Source organism: Euprymna scolopes, chromosome 2 (genome assembly GCF_053919585.1).
Source record: "Euprymna scolopes isolate OS-2025 chromosome 2, ASM5391958v1, whole genome shotgun sequence".
Classification (NCBI taxonomy): Eukaryota; Metazoa; Mollusca; class Cephalopoda; order Sepiida; family Sepiolidae; genus Euprymna; species Euprymna scolopes.
The window spans coordinates 103,459,199-103,484,019 of NC_136483.1; the positions used below are offsets into that span (position 1 = coordinate 103,459,199).

Below are 24,821 nucleotides of genomic sequence, written 5' to 3' on the forward strand. Positions count from 1 at the left end.
AAAATATGTTCTTATAATTGTTTGGGCATTTTTTTTTTTACAATAAACAACAAACCGAAAAAATGTCCAAGAAACAAGTATATAACAACAACAATAATAACAATAATAATATATAATAACAATAATAATATATAATAATAATAATAATAATAATAATAATAATATATAAAATAAATGTTACCAAAAGCAAGATAAGTTAGTCTTCTACCCACCTATATAGTATTTTTTTGGTTTAACTTACTTTAAAGCGTTTATTAAGTTTGAAACGCAATTGGTGCTGATCGCTTAAGTTAAATCAACAAGATGGTGAACTGTAATCTTTAGAATCTCGATAATAGATAAAAATCAAACAAAATACTGACAGAAATCCACCCAATAAATGTTACCGTGACATTTGGTATATATTAGGTAGATTTCTATCAGTATTTTGTTTTCGTTTTAGTTTTGAACGGTTATCGAAACTCCAGATATAGTTACCTTCTTGTTGACGTTCTAAATTATAACTCGGCACTTGTGTTTCAAATTAAGTCAACGCTTTTAAAAAAGTTAAAACACAAAACATTTATGTAGTTAGGTACCTTATCTTGCCTTTGGTAATATTTATTTGTCATATATTTGTTTTCGGTTTGCCGTCTAAAAAAAATACCTATTTCTTAACTATTATTTTTGAATTCCTTTAATTTATTTTCGAGACTATTTGGCCCCAATTGTAGAAATTAATTCTTATTAATTGAATTCCTGAAAATGCTAAAACCGTACCATGCTCTGCGCCAGACTCGTAAAAAAATGCGAATTTGCAGCGTGAGTCGTGACATCTAGGTCATACAAGCAAGTACATGACCTCGTCTTTTCATCTTGAAGTTGACCTTTGCGCAGGAGTAAATTACAACCTTTGAGTAACATCTTTTATTCCCCTTCTCTCTACAACCGTTTCGTATTCTGTTTCCATTGCGATCACATGTAACCCCCGTTAACCATTGACGAACGGAATCCGAAGAGAAAATCCAGTTAAAATAAGAACGAGTATTTCTAAGATGTTCCCTTTAAATATTTGCATCTGACAAAGAAAAAAAATGCTACAGGTCACAATTTATCTCGGACCGGAGGCCACTCGAGGATAAAGGTAAACTAGATTGTCAAATGGATTATGATAAACGCTAGGAGGATATTAGAAATGATGTGAGGAATGGGTAGCATTAGATAAATTAAATATTTTTTTTAACCAGTATTTGTTTACATTAGACTTTAAAACGACAATTCTGTAATCAGCTGGAAAGCAGCTCCAGTACAGATGTGAAGTTTTAGGAAAGAGCTTTGTTCATCGGAGTTTGGCAGAGAGAGAGAGAGAGAGAGAGAGAGAGAGAGAGAGAGAGAGAGAGAGAGAGAGAGAGAGAGAGAGAGAAGTTGCTTGTAGTAATTGTAGCTGAACGAGTTATTGCTGTAAATGTTTTACAGGAGGAACAAAGGATAGAGCACAATCGAGCATCTATCATGCAAATAAAGATAGGGGTTTTAGAGAAGAGAGGAGATCATTTCTCGCTAGATTACGAAGTCGATTTTGTACTCTATAAAGAAAGAGTTTTCTGGGCGATACTTCTCCATATATGGCAGCAGTGCTCTTTCTTAGGGTGTATCTAACTCTATAGATAGAGTATTGCATCAGGAGTAAGGTGCTTCCTGGGATGTTAGAATGATTCAACCACATTGCCAGCGGTATATGTAGAGATCTAGAAAAGAAACTTTGATCATGGAAGTTCTAGTTTGTTTTATGTAGAGAAAGGGCGAAATGAAAGTTCTTTGTAGTGGTTGTATATAGACAAGTTCTTGCTGTTAATATTCTACAGGGAGTATCAAGATATTTGCAAATAACGATAGACTAGCGTCACTTCGACAAGAAAGGGGTTGTAAAGAAAATAAGTTAGGATGAGAAATTTTTCATTTCAAACTTAAATGTTTGAGACTAAATTGAGCTATGAAACACCAATATAACAAACGACCGAAGGAATTGCCAAAATAGGCCCCGTACTGACCCAGCTCCTGTCGCATCACAGTATTGCATAATTCTGCTTGTTTTACAAATACTTAAACGATATGTTTTCCAATGAACTTACTTCCCTTATACCCCCTCAACGTAAATACTCCAGACTCCCAGCAAAATCACACCCCTTCACCGTAGAACTGCCTGTGTACCGGAAGATGTTTTATTTTAATAGCCTTTTCTTGAGCCGTTCACTCACTGGCTGAAAACATTAATTTCTTCACCCTGAACTGGGCAATTTCCTGCAAGGGGGGGGTCGCTTTTTTCATCGATATTTTCGAAAGTTGTCTCCTCTTTTAGATTGTGTAGCTTTAATTTAAACCTACGTCACTTCCGGTTTGGCGGTGGTCGTAACAGCAAAGACATCACGTTTTTTTCCCCGTCCTTTTCCTCCTTCGCAGTACGGGTTCGAGCCTGCCTTCCTACTACCACTTTTTTTTGTTGCTTAACATACACCTCCAAACACCCGGGCAACGCCGGGCTGAAAGGCTAGTATATCTATAAAAGTGAGAATGTATATGAGGACACTTCTTAATCTACAGAGTGTCCCAATAAAATGTATACACTCTTTAAATGACCATAAAACCAACATTTATTGTAAGAAAGAAAAGTTTCAGACATCAAAATACTGTGAACCAGTTAATTATCGAAAGTGTTCAAATTGTTAGCCATTGTGGTCCATGAACAGCTGACGATGCTCATTGATTTGGATCGAAAACGTGCCTAATCAGTTCAATTGGTATGTTGACATATCTTCTTTCAATGGTTGCTTTCAACTCATTCATTGTAACTCGTTTTGTGGTGTGAATCCTGTGTTTAACATGCCCCCACCCAAAAGAGAAAAATCCAGGGGGTGGGCTCAAATTCGGTGAGCGTGGATAGTACTCGATACTTCCTTTTCGTCCCAACCATCTGTTTCGCAGGTGACTATTAAGATATGCTCTTACGTCATGATGATAGTAGGGAAGTGCTCCATCCTGCTGGAAGTGCCATTCTTTATTCCTAAACATCGCTTGTGAACGTGGCATAGCTTATTCATGTAGCAAATTGAGATAATTTAAAGAGTGTATACATTTTATTGGGACACCCTGTATACACCCAACAAATTTTAGATCTATGAACTTGAAATTTGGTTTAGACATGTGGAAAAATTTTCATTCGGAAAAAAAAATGTCCGCTAAGGGGTCAAACTTGAAAAATTAATACTTGAGGAGGGTATCATCGGATTTTTATCTGATTGCTTGAGGGATCGATTTGAAAAGTTCTGCTAGATCGGTTTTAAGCTCTCAGTCAGCGACAATATTGTTTCTGGTAGCATCATAATTTTCGCGAATCCTCACATGACTACTTAATTCATATCTATTTAATGTTTATTTTGAAGTTCTAAGGAGCCTGTTGAACCAGAGTTATCTCCCTTTGGTTTATTTATCTGACATGATCACAAGATGGCGTATGGAAGCGAAAGTTTGTAACCACGTTTCGTTCACCTGGAAAATTTGGCACAAGACTATTGCTTATTTCGGTGCGACTTTTAAGATAAGCAGACTTTTTTTTTTTTTTTTTTTTTTTTTTTTTACAAAGGAGTCGCCGCTTTTTTTTTTTTTTTTTACAAAGGAGTCGCCGAAAGATTGTAATTCTTTGTTTAGTACTCACTTCCTAGCAGTTTCTTTGTCTGCTGTTTACGTATTACATGTATCTTAAACTTCTCCTACAAATATCTATGTCACAGAACAATAAGTCTTATCAACGATTGCCGAACACTGGTCAGCTAACGAATTACCCCTGAACATATGGTCAGCTAATATAACTTGTTAGCATCCGTCAGTCTAGAAGACTAAGCTGGTTGCACCTGTAGAGGTGGTTGAACATCGTCTTCTGTGGCTGAATAAGCCTATCTTTGATCTACATTGTCGGTTCCAGACATCGCAGGTGAAGGTCGGTGCATCGTATTGGTGATCTGTTGAATTTGTTGACTGACCTTCCTGAATAGTCTTTTGATCTCCGCCCGTTCTGCGATGGACTTTCGCTAGTGGTCAGGCCTTTGGTTACAGTTAGCTAATATAATAAAATGATAAAATAAGGATAACCAATACGTATATTTTAAAGGATAATAAAAAGATTTATGATTGATTATTGATATAATCTCAACTAGACCGTAAAAAAATAATATATGCTTCGTCGGTGTTCACACTCGCTATTTATCTAGATGCATTACTAAAATATTACTATGCAATGAAAGAATTATGCCAGTAATTTTATTTTTCATGCGTAAATAATTGCCATTTCAGATGAGGATTTCTTTCCAAATTAATTTCAGATGACTGGGCAAGTCTGAGGTGGTTGTCTGACTTGCTATTTGCTTTATTGCTTCCTTTCCCCGCTTAACATATTTTTTCCGGGCTAGAGAATGAGGGGCGTGTTTGACTCGCGAACTTTAGCGTGACAGGAAGTAGAAATATTTACTTCTATTCAAATCAGTACAGGTAAATATTTATCATAGAGTGCAGGTTATAGCTTCAACAAACCGAATGCAAGCCGTTTTAATCATCTCAGAAAATGAAACATCTTGTTGTCTCACTGAATAAATACGAAATTGGGTCGATTTCTAGCACTAACGGTAGAGACAACGCGCCCTATGTCAAGTTAATTCAACTTTATATCTACATCAGATGCATCATCTTTTGATGTACTGCTTACATATATGTGATATCAGTCGCAAGGTTTACTAAGTTGCATATTTGGTTTGAAAAAAGAGATTTTATTGATTAACAATTATCTTTAAAAAAATTTTTTATATCAATTTATCATTTATTTTAATGAAACAAATAATTCTGTTTCGCAATATTGTTGCATTCCCTGGACAAATATTTAGTGTTTTTGTTCTAATATTCCATTTTTTTAGGAGGTGCGGACTAAATTGTCAACAAGTTTCGATCCATTTCTAAATCGGAAGTGAAAAGATAAATTGATTAATTGTTTTTTTTACTTCTCTTTCTTTATGGTCATATTTGATATAAATCTCACTTGTCTGTTTAAATATATGTATATATGTTTGTAGGTCTGCTTAAAACTTTCGACAGAGGCGACGGATTTTTACGAGATCGTTATCGTTTTGAAGATTTGACCCTTCGGACAACAAATATCGAAAAATTGGCTAAAAACATCAAGTACTTCACCTTCAACTGGGGTCGCTTTTTTCGCTGATATTTTCGAAAGTCATCCCCTCTTTTCGATTGACTAACCCTAATTTAAACCTTCGCCACCCCCGGTTTGTTTTTAGTGTTCTTTTCCTTCTTCGCATATACGGGTTCGAGCCTGCCTGCCACTATAGCATTTTTTTTTTTTTTTGCTCAACATACACCTCCAAACACCCAGGCTAGTATTTGATAAAATAAATTTACGCCGAAATCACCAGAATGCTAATGTTTATCTATCTATATCAGGCGTCACCAAAGTATTTGAAGAGGGAGGGGGGGCGTGAGGGCATACTGCTGAATCTTTTAGATATACGCGGGCCAAAATAATAATAATAAAAAAACAATGATCTGGACGTGTTTTATACTGTTTTGCTCATTAGTTTTGATTTTTAGTGAAACCGGTTCTCCAAAACATCGTCTTTTAATTATTTTCTTAAGAAAAAAAAAAAAATAAAAAAAACAAAACAAAAAAAAACAACAACACCATCACACTATTTTAACATATTTCTTTTTCTTTTTTTTATTTTATGTATTTATTTATTTATTTTTTTTTTTTTTCCTTGATATTTTTACGTTTTCAATAAAAGTTCCACGAACCGGATTTAAGACTTTGGAGGGTTGTATCAGGCCCGCAGGCCGTAGTTTGGCGACACCTGTAGTAGAATGTCGACGATCGATATTCTTTTAGTACTCTCGAACTGACATATAGTCAACTCCGTTTTTTTTTCGCCGTATCCGTGTAGCCAGAAGTAGCAAATGTATTCATGCCACGGTTAGAAACCCGAACGGCTGGTCACATTAGGAAGCCCGTAGAACTATTTTGCCATCAAATCTACGACTTAGAGTAGAAGGTAGTGTAGTGTGTACGCGATCTGTTTGCACAGATTTTATCATGCTATTCGTTAACCAGAAACAATCCATTCTTCTTTTTATATATACGTATGTGTGTGTGTTTGTGTGTGTGTGTGTATATATATATATATATATATATATATATATATATATATATATATATATATATATATATATATAAACAGAACAAAGATTTAAAAAAATTTGGGCGGAACATATTGCTGACTTTTTAGAGATACGTGGGGGGAAAAAACCTGGGCGTGTTTTATACTATTTTGCTAATTAGCTTTGATTTTTTAGTGAAATCTGATTCCCTAAAATCCCATTTTTTAATCATTTTTTTGAAAAAAAAAAAAAACAAAAAAAAAAAAAAAAACAAAACAAAACGCCACATTATTTTTACACATGTTTATTTTAAAAATTTTTCCTGAATATTTTTACATTTTCCATAAGAGCTCCGCGGGCCGAATTGAACACGTTGGCGGGACAGATCTGGCCTGCGGGCTGTAGTTTGACGACCTCTGATCTATATTAATAGATAAAGATTTTGTTTCGTGCTTAGAACAAAGTTAATAAACTCTAGTCTGCTCGTCCCATCTCAGTAATCTAGAGACCAACCTGTCCCTAAACATCACGCGATATGAGAATCGCGTCATTCCTGCCTCTCTCCTTCAAGAAACATATAAAAAAGATAAAATTGAAAGTCAGATCCAGGAACAAATTCTTACCGACACTGATTAACTCCAAATGGAGAACTACAGCACGTCCATTAAAATGTTTTGCCTTGGCCCTATGTTACTCGTATACGCGTGTCCTGTTTAAGGAAAATCAACGCATGCTGAAAAAATAGATCCAGCGCTGAACAATACTTGTCGCTTGAACACTGATAGCGTGATGACTACCAACTTTAACAATCTGCATCTCCACCCCACTATCTCTGCCACTGTAATTGGGAGACATGAAATTGCCAGCCGAGATCACAAAGGCTATCAGTATAACAAATAATTGATGTGTACAAACGACCCAACGACTGAAGTCAAGGGGAAGCTTCTTCAACCTTGTCGAACTCCTAAAAAAATCTCCCAGAAAGGAACCAGACCACAGCTGTGAACCAGACGTTAGAGAATCTCCGTGCCCATCCTACTCGCATGGGAATCTCTCATTTTGCAACCCTTTCTTCAGATTCAGAAGCAGCTTGGGTTCAGTGGACAACACTGAGAACAGAAATGGGATGATGAAATGTTGCTATGACCAGATGGCGCTCCAAAACTATTCTACAAAAGAGTTCTCCCATTTTAGTCTTCTCTTCTGAAACGTTTCCTTCTTTGTCCAGAAGCATTCTTGCTCCGTTAGAAAACACTCAGTCGTTTGAGAACAGTAATGTTGCAATCAAAATGTTCCTCTGAGTAAATGGAGCTACAGCACTGACCCAACCATATGCGAATGTGGCGAGGAGGACCAAACGATGCAACACGGTGCCTTCTCTGCCACCTACTGCCCAACCGGTACAGCTTGAAATACCTTGCAGAATACAATAGTATTACAAAGGACTGCATAAAAAAGTGGGGACTTGTACGCACACACGTTTCAAAGACACGCAAATAAGAATCAACTAACAGGATAACATTGTATATTTCCTAAAACAATTAAACAAACCTTTTTTTTTTCAGGGCATTAACCGATGTCAGCCCTCCGCCCTCCAAAAATAAAAAAATAAAATGGATTGTTTATGTTATAACAACGAATCACTCTTTGATACACGTTTTTTTTTTATTTACTGAACTAAGAAAGTAGCTATGACAAAATAGGGTAACAAAATTGACCCAGAAAGGGCCCACACCACAGATGTGAACCAGAGGTTAGAGAATGCCATACCACCACGCCCATCCAACTCACATGAGAATCTCCTCTTTTGCAACCGTTTCTTTCAGACTTAGAAGCCACCTGGGTTCAGTGGAAAACACTGAGAACAGGAATGGGAGACCAGATGGCGCTACAGAATTAAACCAAATACAAATATATGCGGATGTGGAGACGGAGATCATACGATTAAACACTGCTCTTTGTCTGCCCTCTTCTGCTCAGCCGGTGCAGCTTGAAATATCTTGCAGAGGGCAACAATAATGCATAAAAAGTGGGAAACTGTTGTATAACTACGTGCGTCAAAGAGATGCAAAGAATAAGAAGAAAGTTACTAATGAAATGTTTATTGTGTTTAAATAATTGTTTCAAGTATCAAACTTTGAAAAGACGACAAATCCAGCTAATTTGCAATGGAGAAAGTGACACTTTTGTTCATTTTGATACTCTTGTCATTTCTTTTCTTGTCACAGTCACTCTGAATTCTTAGCTCTATACCAGCTAAAGAGTATTGATATAAGAGGGTCATGTGATATTTAATTGCTCTATATTGTACGATATAAGACGATGATGTAATATTTTATTGCAGGCTGTCATAGAAGTTTTCTATTGGGCAGGTAAATATCGAGACAGGGATCTGTTGAAGAATGCGCGAAAGGATTTTTTTTACCACGTTGTCATATATTATCAAATCGGTCAACTTTCTTCATCGTCTAATTATATAAATATTGAATATTTGTGAGTGTTAGATTGTTCTATAGGCAAATCTTCTTTGCAAGAAATTTACGCATGTAAAACATTAACGCGGAACTGCTTCCCTGTTAATTACAACTTGATCGTCCTCAGATCCAATGTCAATAAATTCTTGTCACAAATCGCCTCATTAATAAACAAACGCAGTTCATCCCATTGATTAACGTTAATACTCTTATAGTGTTCCTTATCTTTCGATTGATAATCTCATTAACATCTATTTTCGAGTGAGTCTTATTGGTGACTTAAAACGTGGATATATTAACTTCTACCGTCTATATATTAGTACTTATCTATTTTCTGTATTCGTGTGTACTTAAGCAAGAAATGCCACGCTTGGTGTCCAGCAGCAGCTACGTTCTCATATGCAGAGGAAGAGAAGTAGGAGAAAGCGTGAGATGGCTGAAACACGTAACAACAAGTATCCATACGAATAGGAGGGGAGGGTCTACACAACATGTGCACATGTATACAAAACATATGTACAACCTATTTTCAAATGTCATATTACGTATATCTCGCTTTACTTTATCCCCCCTCTCTCTCTTTCTATTTTATTCTCCCCCTCTCTCTTTCTTTCTCTCTCTCTCTCAACACAAGAAATCTAAACCTTTCTCCGGTTCCAACACCTGACTAAACGCTAGAATTTCCAAATCCGATTTCAAAAGTTGCGTCTGGAAATAATCATGCAAGCATATCGGTAAAAGAAAAATCTCTTTTCATTAGAAGTCGATAATATTTTACGGTAATTTTCTTTAACCCAAGAAAACTTTAAATGATAGAAAAAAAAAATCAATTTTACAAAAAAAAAAACAAACAAAAAAAAAAACTCCAGAAAATAATTAACATCCGGTTTCAAAAAGGCAAAATGTAAAATGATATTTTAAAGAAAAATCATACAATTTTGCTACTATATATTTATACGCTAAAAACTCATGCCAATACAAATTTCAAGTCTCGAAAAAAAAAAAAAAACAAAAAAAAAAAAAACAAATATATATATATATATATATATATATATATATATATATATATATATATATATATATATATATATATTACACATATAAAATCGATCTGATTGAAATCCTATGTATACTTTTCTTATGATAAGATGCAGCGGATACCATAATACTAAGTAATATGGTATCAGTTCGATGCACATTTTTAGATTAATAGGATTTTGTATTTAAGGTAAAAATGAGCAACAATTTAGCCATATCAAACCATCAATTATTTTAAATGGGCAAAATGTCTAGTGTATATATATATATATATATATATATATATATATATATATATATATATATATATATATATATATATATATATATCTTTTACTCCGAAACATGCCCACTGGCCGAACCAACTTGTCTAATATTCTTGCATTTCTGTGTTAACGAAACTTTTCAGTAAAGAAATGCTGGAAACTTATCGAAAATGATTTTTAATAAATGTCTCCTTTGTTTGTCTATACCATTATTCACCCAGAATACATTGAGTCCCATTCGAAAAATTGAACGTTATAAAATGAAAAAAAAAATCAAAATAAAAGAATGAGATAGTGTCATTATCTGATTACAAAAGAACATTGGGTTCCTTTTAATATCGGGCAAAACCGGGTATTCTTTCTGGTTAATAATACTATGAAAGAGAACACGGGAACATTTCAAATGGGAACATCAAACAGCAACCTGTAGTGAGATATAGACGCGATTCCGACGAACGTTAAAAAGAAAATGGCTCTAACGGCTATTCTCTTTCTTACTCCGCTTCATTTGGATTCGTTTTCCTCTTTACTCCAAAGGGCAAGTGAGTTTTTACAGGAACGTGTCAACTCAAGTATTTACAATTAATGAAACTCGTTTCAAGCTCCGAAAAGTAACAAGTCTATGTCAAACTTGGAAACTTCTTATAAAAACAGCGACTAAATGAGATTTTCTTCAAATTTTATCAACCGACCCCATCGAACGTATCCCCTACAATCCCTCTCCCCCCCTCGTGATTCTGGCTGAGAGAGGCAAGACAAAGAATCGTCAATGACTAATATACAAACCTGTTCACTTCACGCATATATACTTACACACTAGCGAGAGCCAGACGAACAGAAACAAATTGCTACTCACAAATATAGCCGCACTAATAAGAAAAAGGTAAACCAACACACATACACAGTGTCACGCTGCCAAATACTCACATACATATATTACATATATACACATATTATTTACACTATGAACATTTTGACTTGTAATTACTAATACTAACTAAACTTTCTTTACCAAGTACGTGGTTGCACTATGAACATTTTCATGATTGAAAGTAACTTTTACATTCTTATATCTTGTATAAAAATGTTTTCTTATGAAATTCCATTACTACCTATTTGTACGCACTAACAAGAAAAAAGTAACCCAATGAACACATATACACAATGCCAAATACTCACATATGTATATTACTTACATACGCATATTATTCACACGATGAACATTTTAACTAGTGACTACTAATACAATTTTCTTTACCAAACATGCGTTTGTATATATAAACATTTACTAATTAAATATAACTTTTATATGATCATAAAATTATAATATAAAAATGTTTTTATTATTGAATTAGTTTGGAATTATTTTGGAGATGAGTAAATTGTATGATTTTTATTTAATTATTTGGACTATTATCGTCATTTTCTAGTCGGTATTTTTCACGATATTTCAGCCAATTATTCCCCTGGTCTTCGCCAGGTTAACCGCGATGAGATAGGAATATCGAATCCTCCACAGCAATTGCTCCCTTCAATAGCCGTTGTCATCTCACCACGGTCTGGTCAACTAATCCTCTGACCGGCTTTTGGGTGGGATCGAAACCGCTTTCTCCAGACATACTCACATGGAATCGTAGACATTCTGCACCTCTATCCACTGCACCATGGGCCATGAAGGTCAATCAAGGTTGGATTTTTTGGTCTTATAAATCTAATTGTTCTTCCAATTGTCGGTCCGTACCGATTGTTATATTATTGAATTAGTTGTGAATTATTGTGGAAATGAGTAAATTGTATGATTTTTTAAAATTTAATTATTTGGACTATTATCCTTATCTTCTAGTTGTTGTTTTTCATGACATTTCGGCCAATTATTCCTCTGACCATCGCCAGTTTAACCTCGACGCGATAGAAAGGATTCGACATTACTATCCCGTCGCGGTTAACCTGATGAAGGCCCGAGGAATAATTGCCCAAAACGTCGTGAAAAAAAACAAAAAAAAAAAAAACAACTAGAAGATGAGAACAATAGTCCAAAAAATTAAATAAAATATTATAAAATAGTTTTGTTATACACTTCCGTTTTTCTCAATTTGTAACGAAACCACTGATACGTATGAAAATGAGAAAGTCGTGGTGCAAGGTGACCTCACAGAAGAGAAAGAAAGAAAAAAAAAGAGGAAAAAACGCACGTGGCGTGGAGATAGACTTTTAATCACGTATCGACGCGGGAGGAGAAAACGTATGTTTCAACACGGGAGCATCTTTGTTAAGCATGTAACCGGCAGGACGAAAACTTAAATACGGTACAGGATCCAAATGCGATACAGGATCCATTTATCTTCCGAACTTTTATCAAGATTTTCGGACGACCTGACCAGTCGCTGGCTTGGAAAATACGTGTCAAGCGGTTTGTTGTGGAAACGACCGCTTATAAATGCGTTTTTTTTTTTTCAAATAAAATTTTAAAAAAAGCTCGTTTCGAATTTCTCTCCTTTGTTTTTTGCAAGACTTTCATACACAACGTCGGGTTAGTGTTAACATGTAACGACCACGTTACAAAATTTTCATTTACGAAACTGTTTATATTTTTAGTTAGCACTTGCTAACTGGTGACCTTTCCATTCTTTCAATGTTTTGTTTATTACCATTTTATTATGCATATACGCCTGTGTATACCTTTCATTTTCTTCTTTCGTTATTACGCAACGTTTATTCCCTATTTACATTAAATGCCAGTGTGGGGCTTAAAGACATTAACGTCATCGAAAATGACCCTCTAAACAAGGCGAATGACTACGCAGCAACCAGACCAGGCTAGGATCGAAATGTAGCATCAGTTCTGCCCTTGGTCGGTGAATGGGAATGCTTCCCTACTTTAATTTTAATACTTGTTTCAATGGAGAGTGCCTCCCTTTTTGAAAGAACTGAATTTTTCTCACATTAAATAAAATCCAACTTTGTTTCTAATTCTGTCTTCGTGAGGAGGCAAGTAAATAAGGAGCCGATCACAACCCTAAAAGTTTATGATAATATATGCAGACAAGTGCGAGTTACACTAAAAATAGAGATTGAAGTCGAGCCATAGCATACTTATCATGACCTGTACGCAACGGAGTAATTACTGCTTAGCGTTCTTTGCCAGGAAAAACAAATGTAAAACAATTTCGTTTTTTATTTTATAGTATTGAAATATAACATTCATATATATATATATATATATATATATATATATATATATATATATATATATATATATATTATACCTAGTCATCCACATACAGTTCTGTTTCGCTGTTTCACAGCTCATCAGTGTGGCTAGACAGACAACTACCTCAAGCCAGGATTGGAACCCGACTGCCTACACAAATGTATATACATATACAAATATATACACATACATATACATACCTATATACATGCATATATATATATACATATATACACGCATACGTATATATATACTCATACATATACATATATACATATATATATATACATACACATACATATATACACATACATACATGCATATATATACGCATACATATATATATATACGTATACATACATGCATATATATACGCATACATACATATATATACGCATATATACATATATATACACATATATACATATATATACACATATATACATATACACACACATATATACATATACACACACATATATATACGCATATATACATATATATATATATACGCATATATACACACACATATATATATATATATATATATATATATATATATACGCATATATACATATACACATTACCCGAAAGTACTTCCTTTAAACTCCTCGGCCTAACGTTTACAGGGAACATGAACTGGAATAGATACATAGAGAGCATTGCCAAGGATGCTGCGAAGAAGGTGGGCTCTCTCTACCGTGTTAGAAAGCTACTTCCGCATGAAAGTATCCTGTACCTCTATAAACCCACCATTCGCCCATGTATGGAGTACTGTTGTTACATTTGGGCTGGTGCATCTGCTGCTTATCTCTCACTCCTTGACAGGGTTCAAAAGAGAGTCGCCAACCTGATACGTCCTGAACTGTCATCTAAGCTTCAGCCTCTGTTCCACCGACGAAATGTTGCATCCCTCTGCCTGTTCTACAAGTACTTTAATTGTGAATGCTCTGAAGAACTACAAGCACTTGTGCCTCCTCTACGTTAATACCCCCGAAAAAATCGACAAGCAGCTAAATCCCACCCCTTCACAGTAGAGATCCCTAGGTGTAAGAAATCCTTCTACTCCAATAGTTTCTTTCCCAGAACTGATCGACTTTGGAACTCCCTTCCGGCATTCTGTTTTCCCAACTGTACTGCCATGCAGAAGTTCAAGTGTAATGTGAACAGACATCTTGCTACTTATCTCCCTTCATAATACCCCTGCAATTTATGTCCTCGATAGTAGCCCCCTACTTCAAACTGGCAGCGTGCCTTGTTTGGGGTGAAAATCGAATTAAAAAATATACGCATATATGTACACACACACACATTATATATATATATATATATATATATATATATATATATATATATATATATACATACATACAGACACGCATATATTTTTCATTTATTTTTAAAAAATCATTTTTATAATTCACTCAACAGTTACATCCTTTCCGAAAGTTTAAAAAAAAAAAAATCAACGTAAAAAAGAAGATGAGGTGCAACCATGTTTAAGAAAACTGAACGGTAATTGTAAGGAATTGGCACCTAGAAGATTTCAGTTCTTATGGAGCCAGACAGAGTATTGACGTAGAATCCTTAATAATCAAAGTCGTTTGCGGTGTTTACGATTCGAATGCCGCGAAAAAAAAAATAAATTAAAATGCAGACGGCACTAAAATGCGCAAGGTTAGATTAGAGTCCAAAAATATTTAATTTCTGAAAAAAAATCTTTGGTTCTTATCCTGAATTCCTCCTATATAAAAAGAAAATAAAAAGAAAAAAAAAAAAGAAAAAAAAAAAAAAAGAAAAATCGGGTATGTTTTACAATACACAGAGATTCGAAAAAATAAAAATCATATTCGATATTTCTGACAAAGGAGAAAGAATTGCTGTTTTCTAGAACCGCTGTTCTTTTGAGTATGTGGTATGGAGAGATTTTCAATTCTCAAATAGTATTAGTCATCAACTGTCAAACTATTCGTACCATGATTTCAAGTCAGAAACTGCCTTGACAATTTCCGAGATTGACTTGGGATTTTTCGTCAATATTTGAAATTAACTTCATAAGAACTGAAATCCTCTGGGTGTCCATTTCCTTACAGGTACCGAATAAACGAAAACACGAAAACCCAAAGCATGATATTTCTTGTATTTTGTGGATCATTCAAACTACTATTCTCATCTTTATTGTTATATTCACAACGTTTCGGCCGATGTAACCTTCGACCTTATTGCGTAGAACCTAAGAACCTGAAAGGATTTTCGAATTCATTGGGATGGATTGTTATTGTTTTGTCAGCCACAACCGGATAGAAGCGCTTATTTGTATGTTATTAGTAGTTATTAGTGAGTGACGGTAACAAATTGTGGTATTTGTGCAGTTTACGGACCGTGCTGAAATAATAGCGCTATTATTTAGAAATTTAAGCTTAACATGGGGAGTCGTTTGTTATTTAACTATTCTGTACATTCAGATGACATTGTAATAAACAAAAATACCGTAAAAATTGGATTTAATCTGAACAAGCTATCCCATAATAAAAAAAATAACACGACAAACAAACTGCACAAGCACCAAAATAATGAGAATACTCTCTACTATTATATAAACAGAACTGTGTGAGTTCGTTCCCTATGTACTCGGAAACGGCGGGGCTTATTTTTATGAAATTTCACACGAAGGTACTTTATGTGCTTGGCAGTGTCCTTAGATAGGTTTTGTATCAGAATGTCTCCGATAAGTATCGATAATCAAAAATAATCCAATGAAAGAAGGAACATACTATTTTGACCAAAGTTAACACCTTACACAGCCTAACATCACAAGTACATTTGAGAAATTTTATTATCACACAAGTCGAAACATTCGGCATATAAAATCAACAGTAGATCCTTTATATGATATATATACATTCATTTTGAAAGCGCCTATTAAAAGCACAACTGAACAATGATACTTGACTTTAATGCATCTAAAACCAAGCTTTTATCTTTACATCATGAAAGCTCTGATCCCCATCTGGTATCAATTGAAATGAATGGCTCTCGTCTTGGGGAGGCCTCAAGTTTTGACAAGCTTTTGGGCTTGACCTTTACTACTGATCTAAAATGGAACACATACATTAAATCCGTTGCCAAAGCCGCTGGAAAAATGGTGGGATCCTTCTATCGATCCAGTAGATATCTCACTACTGAATTCTCTATCTGTATAAGAGCCAGGTACGTCCAAGGATGGAGTACTGTTGCCACATCTGGGTAGGAGCTGCTAGAAAGGACTTATCCTGGCTTGATAGAGTTCAAAATAAACTTCGTAGTCTGGTAGGGGATGTCCTTTTCTCTTCCCTGCAACCTCTTTCTCACAGAAGAGATGTTGCGAGTTTGTCTCTGCTTTATCGTTATTTTCATGGCAAGCGCTCAGCTGAGTTCAAATCTATGGCCCCCCTCGCCAAACGTTCACAGGAAACACTCCTCTAACAGAAAACATTATCGATAATTCCCTCCACTCTTTATCTGTGCCTAAACCTAAACGTAGATTCCATGAACAAAACTTCTTTCTTAGAATTGCACGCCGGTGGAACTGTCTTCCGTTTTCCTGCTTTCCAGCTGACTACAATATAGTTGTCTTCAAGTCTAACGTAAACAACTTTGTCATGAGCCGTTCCACTTAAGTTAACAAATTTACCGAATTTCCATCACTAACGATTACTATATTGTCCAATTGTCTACTGTACACTCTTTAACTCTTATCCTCTAATGTCCTCTTGGCCTTGATAAGTGGTAATGCCTATGTAAAAAAAAATATTTCCAAACCATTATAACCGCTCAAGCAGTAAGGCCAAGCATATAAAAATCAACAAAAGGGCAAAGTCAGATCACCCTGCTAGTTATATATTAATAAGCATCAAGACAAGTTAACCAAAATGCATCCCAAAATTGTCCTTTATGACCCAACGATTAAGGCGTTAGTAAATAAGCAGTTTTAAATGATAGTTTTATGAAGGTTGAAGGTTCAATCCTTACTCGAAGTCGATAATATCTAAGAAGAAAAAAAAAACATAAAAATCGATGTTTCTACTTTATTCTTAGCAGTAAAAGCCACATATTTAATATACAATCCAGCCGAATCTAGACTATTTTAAATCTTGGTGGCCTTGTTTCTAGCAGGGTTCTATGTTGTAGTTAGAGGCCCACTCTCCCAGGTTTTACAATCTCACTTTGAGAAGGGATTAGGTTATTGCGAATCACCCGAGGCACCCATGCCAGAGAATGCAGATAGAGCTGTTCGGACATTTTTGGTAGGCCAGAAGTGCACCTCTTCTCGTGTGCTTGCTTTTCAAACTTAGGAACCTTTATATGGAACTCGGGATCCTACACGGAATTCTGATTTGAACCTTTTTATTCAGTATACGGGGGTAGGTTGCTCTTATTTCGTCAGCCATGAACAAGTATTTATTTACTTTCTTTTCAGGAGTTTAGAATCAAAGTTTGTTTAGAAGGTTTCCAAGTTTTAAAAGATGCACCTTAAGAAGGTGGAAGGTTTCATCGGCCGAAACGTTATGAATATAATAACTAAGATGAGAATAGTAGTCCGAATAATCCAACCATTGTCAACAATTTCATATACTTTCTATATGGGCCTAAAGCTAAACGAAAATTCTACGAGCAAAGAAAACAACTGCCCGCCTGTGGAACGCAATACCACAGGGCTGCTTCCTAGCTGACTAAAACGTAATCGCTTTTAAGTCCAATGCAAACATTTTTTTTTAAGCCGTCCTCTTATAAATAATAAAATTATACTCAATTTTCACTGCTATCGCTCATCACAGGTCACCTGACACTTATTAAGTCTTATACTTCGGGTCTTAATAAGCGATGAGCCCCTTGTATATATATATATATATATATATATATATATATAAAAGAACTAAAAATTTCCAAAACATAGCATTCGTTGTTTCACCAAAAACGTTGTAGCGAAAGCAAAGCGAGGAAGGGGTGTTGCATTTAGTCACGTGATTATTAACTTAAATAGTTTCATAGTAAATGTTGTGGGGTGGCAGTGGTTCAGTGATAAACGACACGGACTGACAACCTAGATGTTCCAAGTTTTAATCTGGTTAGGATATTGGTAACCTTCATCGGGTGTCTTTCTAGAAAGTACTCGATGTCTTTTTAGAAAGAGTTCTGACAAGCAAAGATATCGGGGAAAACAATGTTAAAAATAGAATCCTCGGATTTATACGATTCTAGCTTGGGTGTGTTTGGAGGTGTGTGTTGAACCAAAAAAAGAAAAGCAGTGGTAATTGGCAGGCAGGCTCGAACCCGTGCCGCGAAGGAGGAAAAGAACGTGAAAGGAAAGCTGACGTCTTAGCCGATGACTCCATGACGCGACCGGAAGTCAAAAGCCAAATACGTCCAAGGATGGAATACTGTTGCCATATCTGGGCAGGAGCTGCTAAAAACAACCTATCCTGCCTTGACAGAGTACAAAATAGACTTCGTGGCTTAGTGGGGGATGCCCTTTTCTCTACCCTGCAGCCTCTCTCCCACAGAAGAGACGTTGCGAGCCTATCCTTGTTTTATCGTTATTTCCATGGCAGGTGCTCGTCTGAACTCCAATCTCTGGTCCCCCCTCGCCAATCTTTCACGAAAAACACCCGTCTAGCTGAATCCACTGTGAAAATTTTCCCCCACTCTATATCTGTGCCTAAATCAAAACGCAGATTCCATGAACAAAGCTTCTTTCTTAGAACTGCACGCCTGTGGAACTCTGTTCCGTCTGCCTGCTTCCCTCCGGACTACAACTTGGATGTTTTCAAGTCCAATGTTAACAAATTCCTAATGAACCGCCCCCTTAATTAAACACTTCATCAAATCTCCACACTAACGTGATGTACTTTCAATAACTCTTATCCCTGAGTGGCTTCCGGGCCTTGATAGGTGGTGATCACTGTGTAAAAAAAAAACAAAATAACCGAAGTCAATCCAACGGTAATGATGACTTGCTAAAATGTCGGCGAAAAAAATCGACCCCTCCTTGTATAAAACGGCAGAATTAATGTTTTTGGGCCAATTTTTCGATATTTGTCGTCCGAGGCGTTCCGCTTCATAATGATTCAGATTTTCTCTGTCGCAAGTTTTTGAGAGACATACATACATACATACATACATACATACATTTAAACAGACAGATGAGATTTATATTATAGATTATGATCATAGCAAATTTTAAATGCAGGTGTAAGCGGTAAATATGTGACTTAAGACGAATTTCATTTTTGCTCAAAATATGTTCAACGTACATCGTTCCGACTAAACAAGCAACAAAATCCCACCTCTTCACTGTTGAGGTCTCTTGATACTAGAAATCCTTCTACTGTAATAGTTTCTTCCCGCTGACAGCTAGACTTTGGAATTCCTTCCCCATTTCTTGTTTCTCTGGCTGTACTAACTTGCAGAAGTTTAAATGTATAGGAAGCAGACATCTTGCTGCTCAACTCCCCACTTTTGTCTTGTCAGACACGATCCCAAATAGTAGTTGCTTTTGTTCAAGTAGCAGTATGCCTTGTTTGGTGTGAAAAAGAGTTTTAACAAAGTCTTCGATTACTATTCTCACATGTATTATTAAATTCAGAACGTTTCGGCCGCTGTCGTCTCTGACCTTCATTAGGTTTCATATTTTCAAAGTTAGAAACCAAATATTCGAACTTTGAAATCTTTGTGTCGAACTAGTTAACCTGTATGGAAGGTCGAAGCTTACATCGATCGAAACGTTTTGAATATGAAGAGTTGAAAGTGGACCTTAGACTTACTTTCGGCAGCTTCGTAACTCTCGCTTACCCCCCCTTTTTTTTTTGTCTAGTCATTACATTTCATGAGCGATATTTCTGACAAAGAAGAAAGAATTGCTGTTTTCTGAATCCGCTGTTCTTTTGAGCATGTGTTACGGAAAGATGTTCAATTCTCAAATAGTATAAGTCATTAACTGTCAATCTATTCGTACTATTATTCTCTAGTGGATAAGTATTAACTCTTAAAATAACAAAAAAAAAAAAAAAAAAAAAAAAAAAAAAACACAAAAAAAAAACAGAGTAACTAATATGAGGAAAGCAATCTAATCCAAATAATACTAATTATTAATCATCGTCTAAAAAGTTCAAACATAATTTTTAACAAGTTTGGATGTTCGTTCGTCGGAACAACGATGACCATCTGATCATTATGGAGATATGATGACTGACACGCACTGAATTATGAAGCAAGTTTTGCGCAATCTCTAACCACTCTTCTCCCGAGACGGTGACCATTGATTCCGGTGGAAAGAAGTTATTCTCGAATGGTTACCCATTTAAGTACTTACCAGACTCAACAATGCTTAACTTCGGTGATCTAACGGGAACCGCGTGATTATGTTTTTTTTTTTTAAAAGGTTAAGTCAATGAAGATGGGGTAAAATGAAATTGGTTTAAAGTAACTATAATACAGCGACGTCTTTTTTTTTTATTATCTTTAATATTTTGTAAGAAAATGCAGAAAAGTATTTTTTTTTAATAACAAGATGTGGCACAAAACTAAAATTGTGTTTGGGTTAAAGTTACGGTCGACTGTCATCCTCTTGGTCTATTTTCTAAACTAGTTTCGGTCACCCAAATACCGCATTCACTCTATGGGTAAAACCTACTTAACTTTATCCCAATTTATGTATTCATTTTTTTTTTCGGACTGTTATCCCCATCTCCATAGTTGTCGTTTCACCACGTTTCAGCAAACTCATCCTCCGGTCTTCTTCAAGCGGTTAACCGTGACGGGATAGAAATGTTGAGTCTTGTAACTGTATCCGCAGTGATTACTGTCTTCCATAGCTGTTGTTTTACCACATTTTGGCCAACTCATCCTCGGACCTTCTTCAAGTTGTTAACGACAGGGTATGAATGCTGAGTCTTGTAAGTGTATCCCCAATAATTATTGCCTTCCATAGTTGCTATCGTCTCACCATGTTTTGGCCAGCTAAACGTGCTGAGACAACAACAACAACAACAATTATAAAGATGAGAATGACAGTCCGAAAATAAATAAATAAATAAATAAATCACAAAAAATGAATACACAAATTATGAAAACCTCACAGGATATCAAAAAATAAAAATAAATCTAAATAAAATAAAAATAAATAAATAAATAAATATTTTTTTTTAAAAATAAATAAAAATAAAAACATATCTCCAAATTAATCGATTGGGGGATCCATTGATTATTCCTATTTACTTAACTCCCCATGAGGGCAAAGTTATACACAAAGCTTTGTTTTTAATGTGGTGAAAATCCAGCTTACCCCCCCCCAAAGAAGCACTTTGTATGAGAATAAAGATATAAATTGCCTCGGTATTGAAGGATTTCTTTTTTCCTTTTTGTTGTTGTTTGTAGTTTAATTCACCCCAAACATGGCACTTTGCAACAGATATGTAAAGGGCCAACGTGAATTAAGGATAATAGCTGCAGGGACATCCTTAGTGGGGAGCTTAATAGTGACATGTTTGTTTATATCCCAGTTAAATTTATGTATGTTGTTTCAGTCAGGGAAACAGGCATTGGGAGAGAATTCCAAAGGCTGCTGCTGTGCTGACTGCTGCTGCACGACGACAAAATAGATTAAGTCTGCATCACTAGAACAGATACTAGACTTTGTTCCTAGCGAAAAAGCCAATTTATTTATCCATGAATAAATTTTACAATAAGTTTCACAAGCCGCACGAGAGTAAAGTTAGACACAAGGTCGCTTTTTAATGTGGGAATTCTAGTTTCCCCTAAACGAGGCAACATTTTAAAAATGCCTCAGAACAGATACTACACTTTGTTCAAAGAGTTGTTATACAATGATTAATAAAGATTGTTTACAATCTTTATGTAAATAAATACGCGCTCCGCTCCGATAGACTGGTCGTATATTTTAGTGCGTTGGTAAAGATTTCATATTAAATCTCCGATTACATGCTTGTTTATATGAAGTGAATTTTTCATTAATATTTCTATCAACAATATTTCTGGTTCCCAAATGAGTAGAAAATTGGAAACGATGGATTCCAAGTGTTACCGGATTCAGGTTTAGATACTTGTAAGGAATGAGCATTATTTACTTTCTCTCGAGTAAGTTAGACACAAGGCTAGGTGAGGCTTACGAAAAAATTAAAAAAACAAGCAAACAAACAAAAAACAAAAACAAAAAAATAACAAACAATAAAAACAAAACAAATGCATTGGCAGAAGTGCAAAAATGCCTCACCGGACCCGGGTAAAAACTTGCTGAGAGCGCTCTGTTTTGGGGTTGTTTTAAAAATAGAAACGGAAATTTAAATTTCGTTCCGTTTTAAATATTTCTTTTAATTGCGCATGCGTCAACAAAATCGAAACTCACCGTTCACATTCGAAATGTCAACTTTTATAGGTTTTTGGGTATGTTGACAAGATTGGGGTGTTTATTCCGAAAATCGTTCTTAACATGGGGAGTTTGATGACAGATTTCCTGGCAAAGGGTACCACAATTACAGGAGCCTATTATGCTTCACTTTTGAGGAAATTAAGGGAAGCTATCAAAATCAAGAGGCGGGCAAGATCAGCAAAGGTACCCTCCTTTTGCAGGACAACGCTCCGGTCCACAACTCGTACGTCGCCAGATCAGAAGCACGCACGTGTGTTTATGAAATCTTTCCCCATCCTCCCTACTCTCCTGACCTTGCACCCTCGGACTTTCACCTCTTCCCAGCTATGAAGTTGTTTTTGAAAGGAAAGCGTTTCCCAGATGATAGATGATACAGCCTTGATTTCTGAAGTCACGTCGTAGTTGGAGGACCAACCTGGGGTGTTCTACAAAAACGGTCTTCAGATCTGCATCAAACGATGGGAGCAATGCGTAACTCTGGGTGGTTCCTATGTAGAGAAAGACTAATAACTGTGCCAAGTTTCGTTGCTCTACTGCTATGGGAAGTGAGTCAGGGCCATTACTTATTGCACGCCCTCATATGCCATTCTCAAAGAGAGAAGAAATAGCCTAGGAGGATAGACCTCGAGGATTAAACAGAACCATATCTCAGTCCAACCGAAGCAAGACCACTCTCGGACTGATTGTCGACGATGTATCTCCGACCACTATATGAACAATTTGAATACTTACGAATTCAATCCTGAGTATCGACGGTTAATCCTGAATCAGTCCCGAAGATGACCGAAATAGTATACGATTTGAAAGCAACCTTCTTTTTCTTTTTTTTTTAGGGGGGGGGGTTATCAACTTTTTTTTTTTATTTAATCATGAGGGGGCTAAAATACTTTTTACAACCCTAGCCCTTACCTAACTTTTTACGGTACTCATACACTTACTGATCTGTGCTAAAATAATAGCGTTATTATTTAAAAAGCCATTCTTAACATGGGGAGGGGTGTTTTGTGCCTATTCTGTACTTTAACCTTACAATTGAATAATAAAAAACACATACCATAAACTTAAACTTGGAAATACGATTTAAAAAATAGCGCGGATCAGTAAGTGCATTTAGCACCCATTTTGCATGCTTTGAAATCGTAAACATCTTCGGTCATTTCCGGAACTAACTCGATATTCTTCGTCGATACTTGGAACTAACATACTCCTTTTGATACTCATTTCTCCAAATAAAAACAAACAAACAAAAAACAAACTTTAGTTTAGCTGACTAATGTCAAATCTTTTAAGAAGAAAGAGTTTTCGTTTTGTTTAAAATTAAAAAAATTTAAAATTGTTAAAGATGATTCTTTAAAATATCGAAGAGACCATAAAGGATAACTTTTCCAAATAATCAATTCGTTGCATTAAAAAAATTTTTTTTTTAACTTTACAAAATAAGCAACAATTATGCTAACTTGCCAAAATGCAAAAAAATGTAAAGCAAAGCTTAGCGTTTGTCCAAAAAAATAAAACAAATATATTCTTACCTTTCGCACGCGAAGCATCCACTAAGCCGTTTTTTTAATCCTGACATGTCTAGGTAAGGGTTGGCGATGAGAGTCCGGCCCGAACAAGGCTTTTTTTTTTTCACACCATAAAACTCTCCACTAGACGAGAGACCAACATCAACGATTTGAAACGATAGCAAGAACACAATACGAAACAGATGCCGAATCAAGACGCAACGCGAATTTTAAGACAGTAATACAAATAATAGAAACGGCATTAATTCTTTCCAGTAGCATTAGTAGTAATAGTTTTTTTTTCTGCTGAGAATAGCAGAAGATTTGGACCAATTCTACAAACGCAAAGTAGTAGTAGTAGTAGTTGTTGGTTGTATGTAAAGTTTAGTTGTAGATATAATAAGGAGACGTTAGCGTTTATTCGTTTTTTTTTGTTTTTTTTTGTGTGTGTGTGTGTGTGGTTTTTCAGCGGCAGTAAAAAAAGATTAATATTGTATTTATTTTATAAAATAAAAGGTTCCACAAAGCAACGTGTCCGTTCTTTAAAGGTCAGGTTGATAAAATGGCAAACATGTAAATTCAGTAGCAGTTGTGTGGATGATATTATTTCCTTTATTAAAAGTTCTTCCTTCTAGATTGTTAGTAAATATTATTTATTGGAAGTAAAAGTTTATATATATTATATATATAAGTAGTAATCAAGTCAGT

The 24,821-nt window shown here is 35.4% G+C and overlaps 1 protein-coding gene across 2 annotated transcripts in view; it reads right to left on the reverse strand.

Annotated features, from left to right (window-relative positions):
• LOC145293703 (ubiquitin-associated and SH3 domain-containing protein B-like) overlaps positions 1 to 24,545 on the reverse strand; it is a 425,494-nt gene extending 400,949 nt beyond the window's left edge. The window contains exon 1 of one of the 2 annotated variants that reach the window (XM_080140145.1): positions 24,138 to 24,545. In XM_080140145.1, coding sequence (XP_079996271.1) covers positions 24,138 to 24,184 — 47 coding nt within the window. In that variant the 5' untranslated portion in view covers positions 24,185 to 24,545. The remainder of the gene's footprint in view (positions 1 to 24,137) is intronic. The other variant, XM_080140162.1, reaches the window with a different exon arrangement.
• Positions 24,546 to 24,821: the final 276 nt, after the last annotated feature.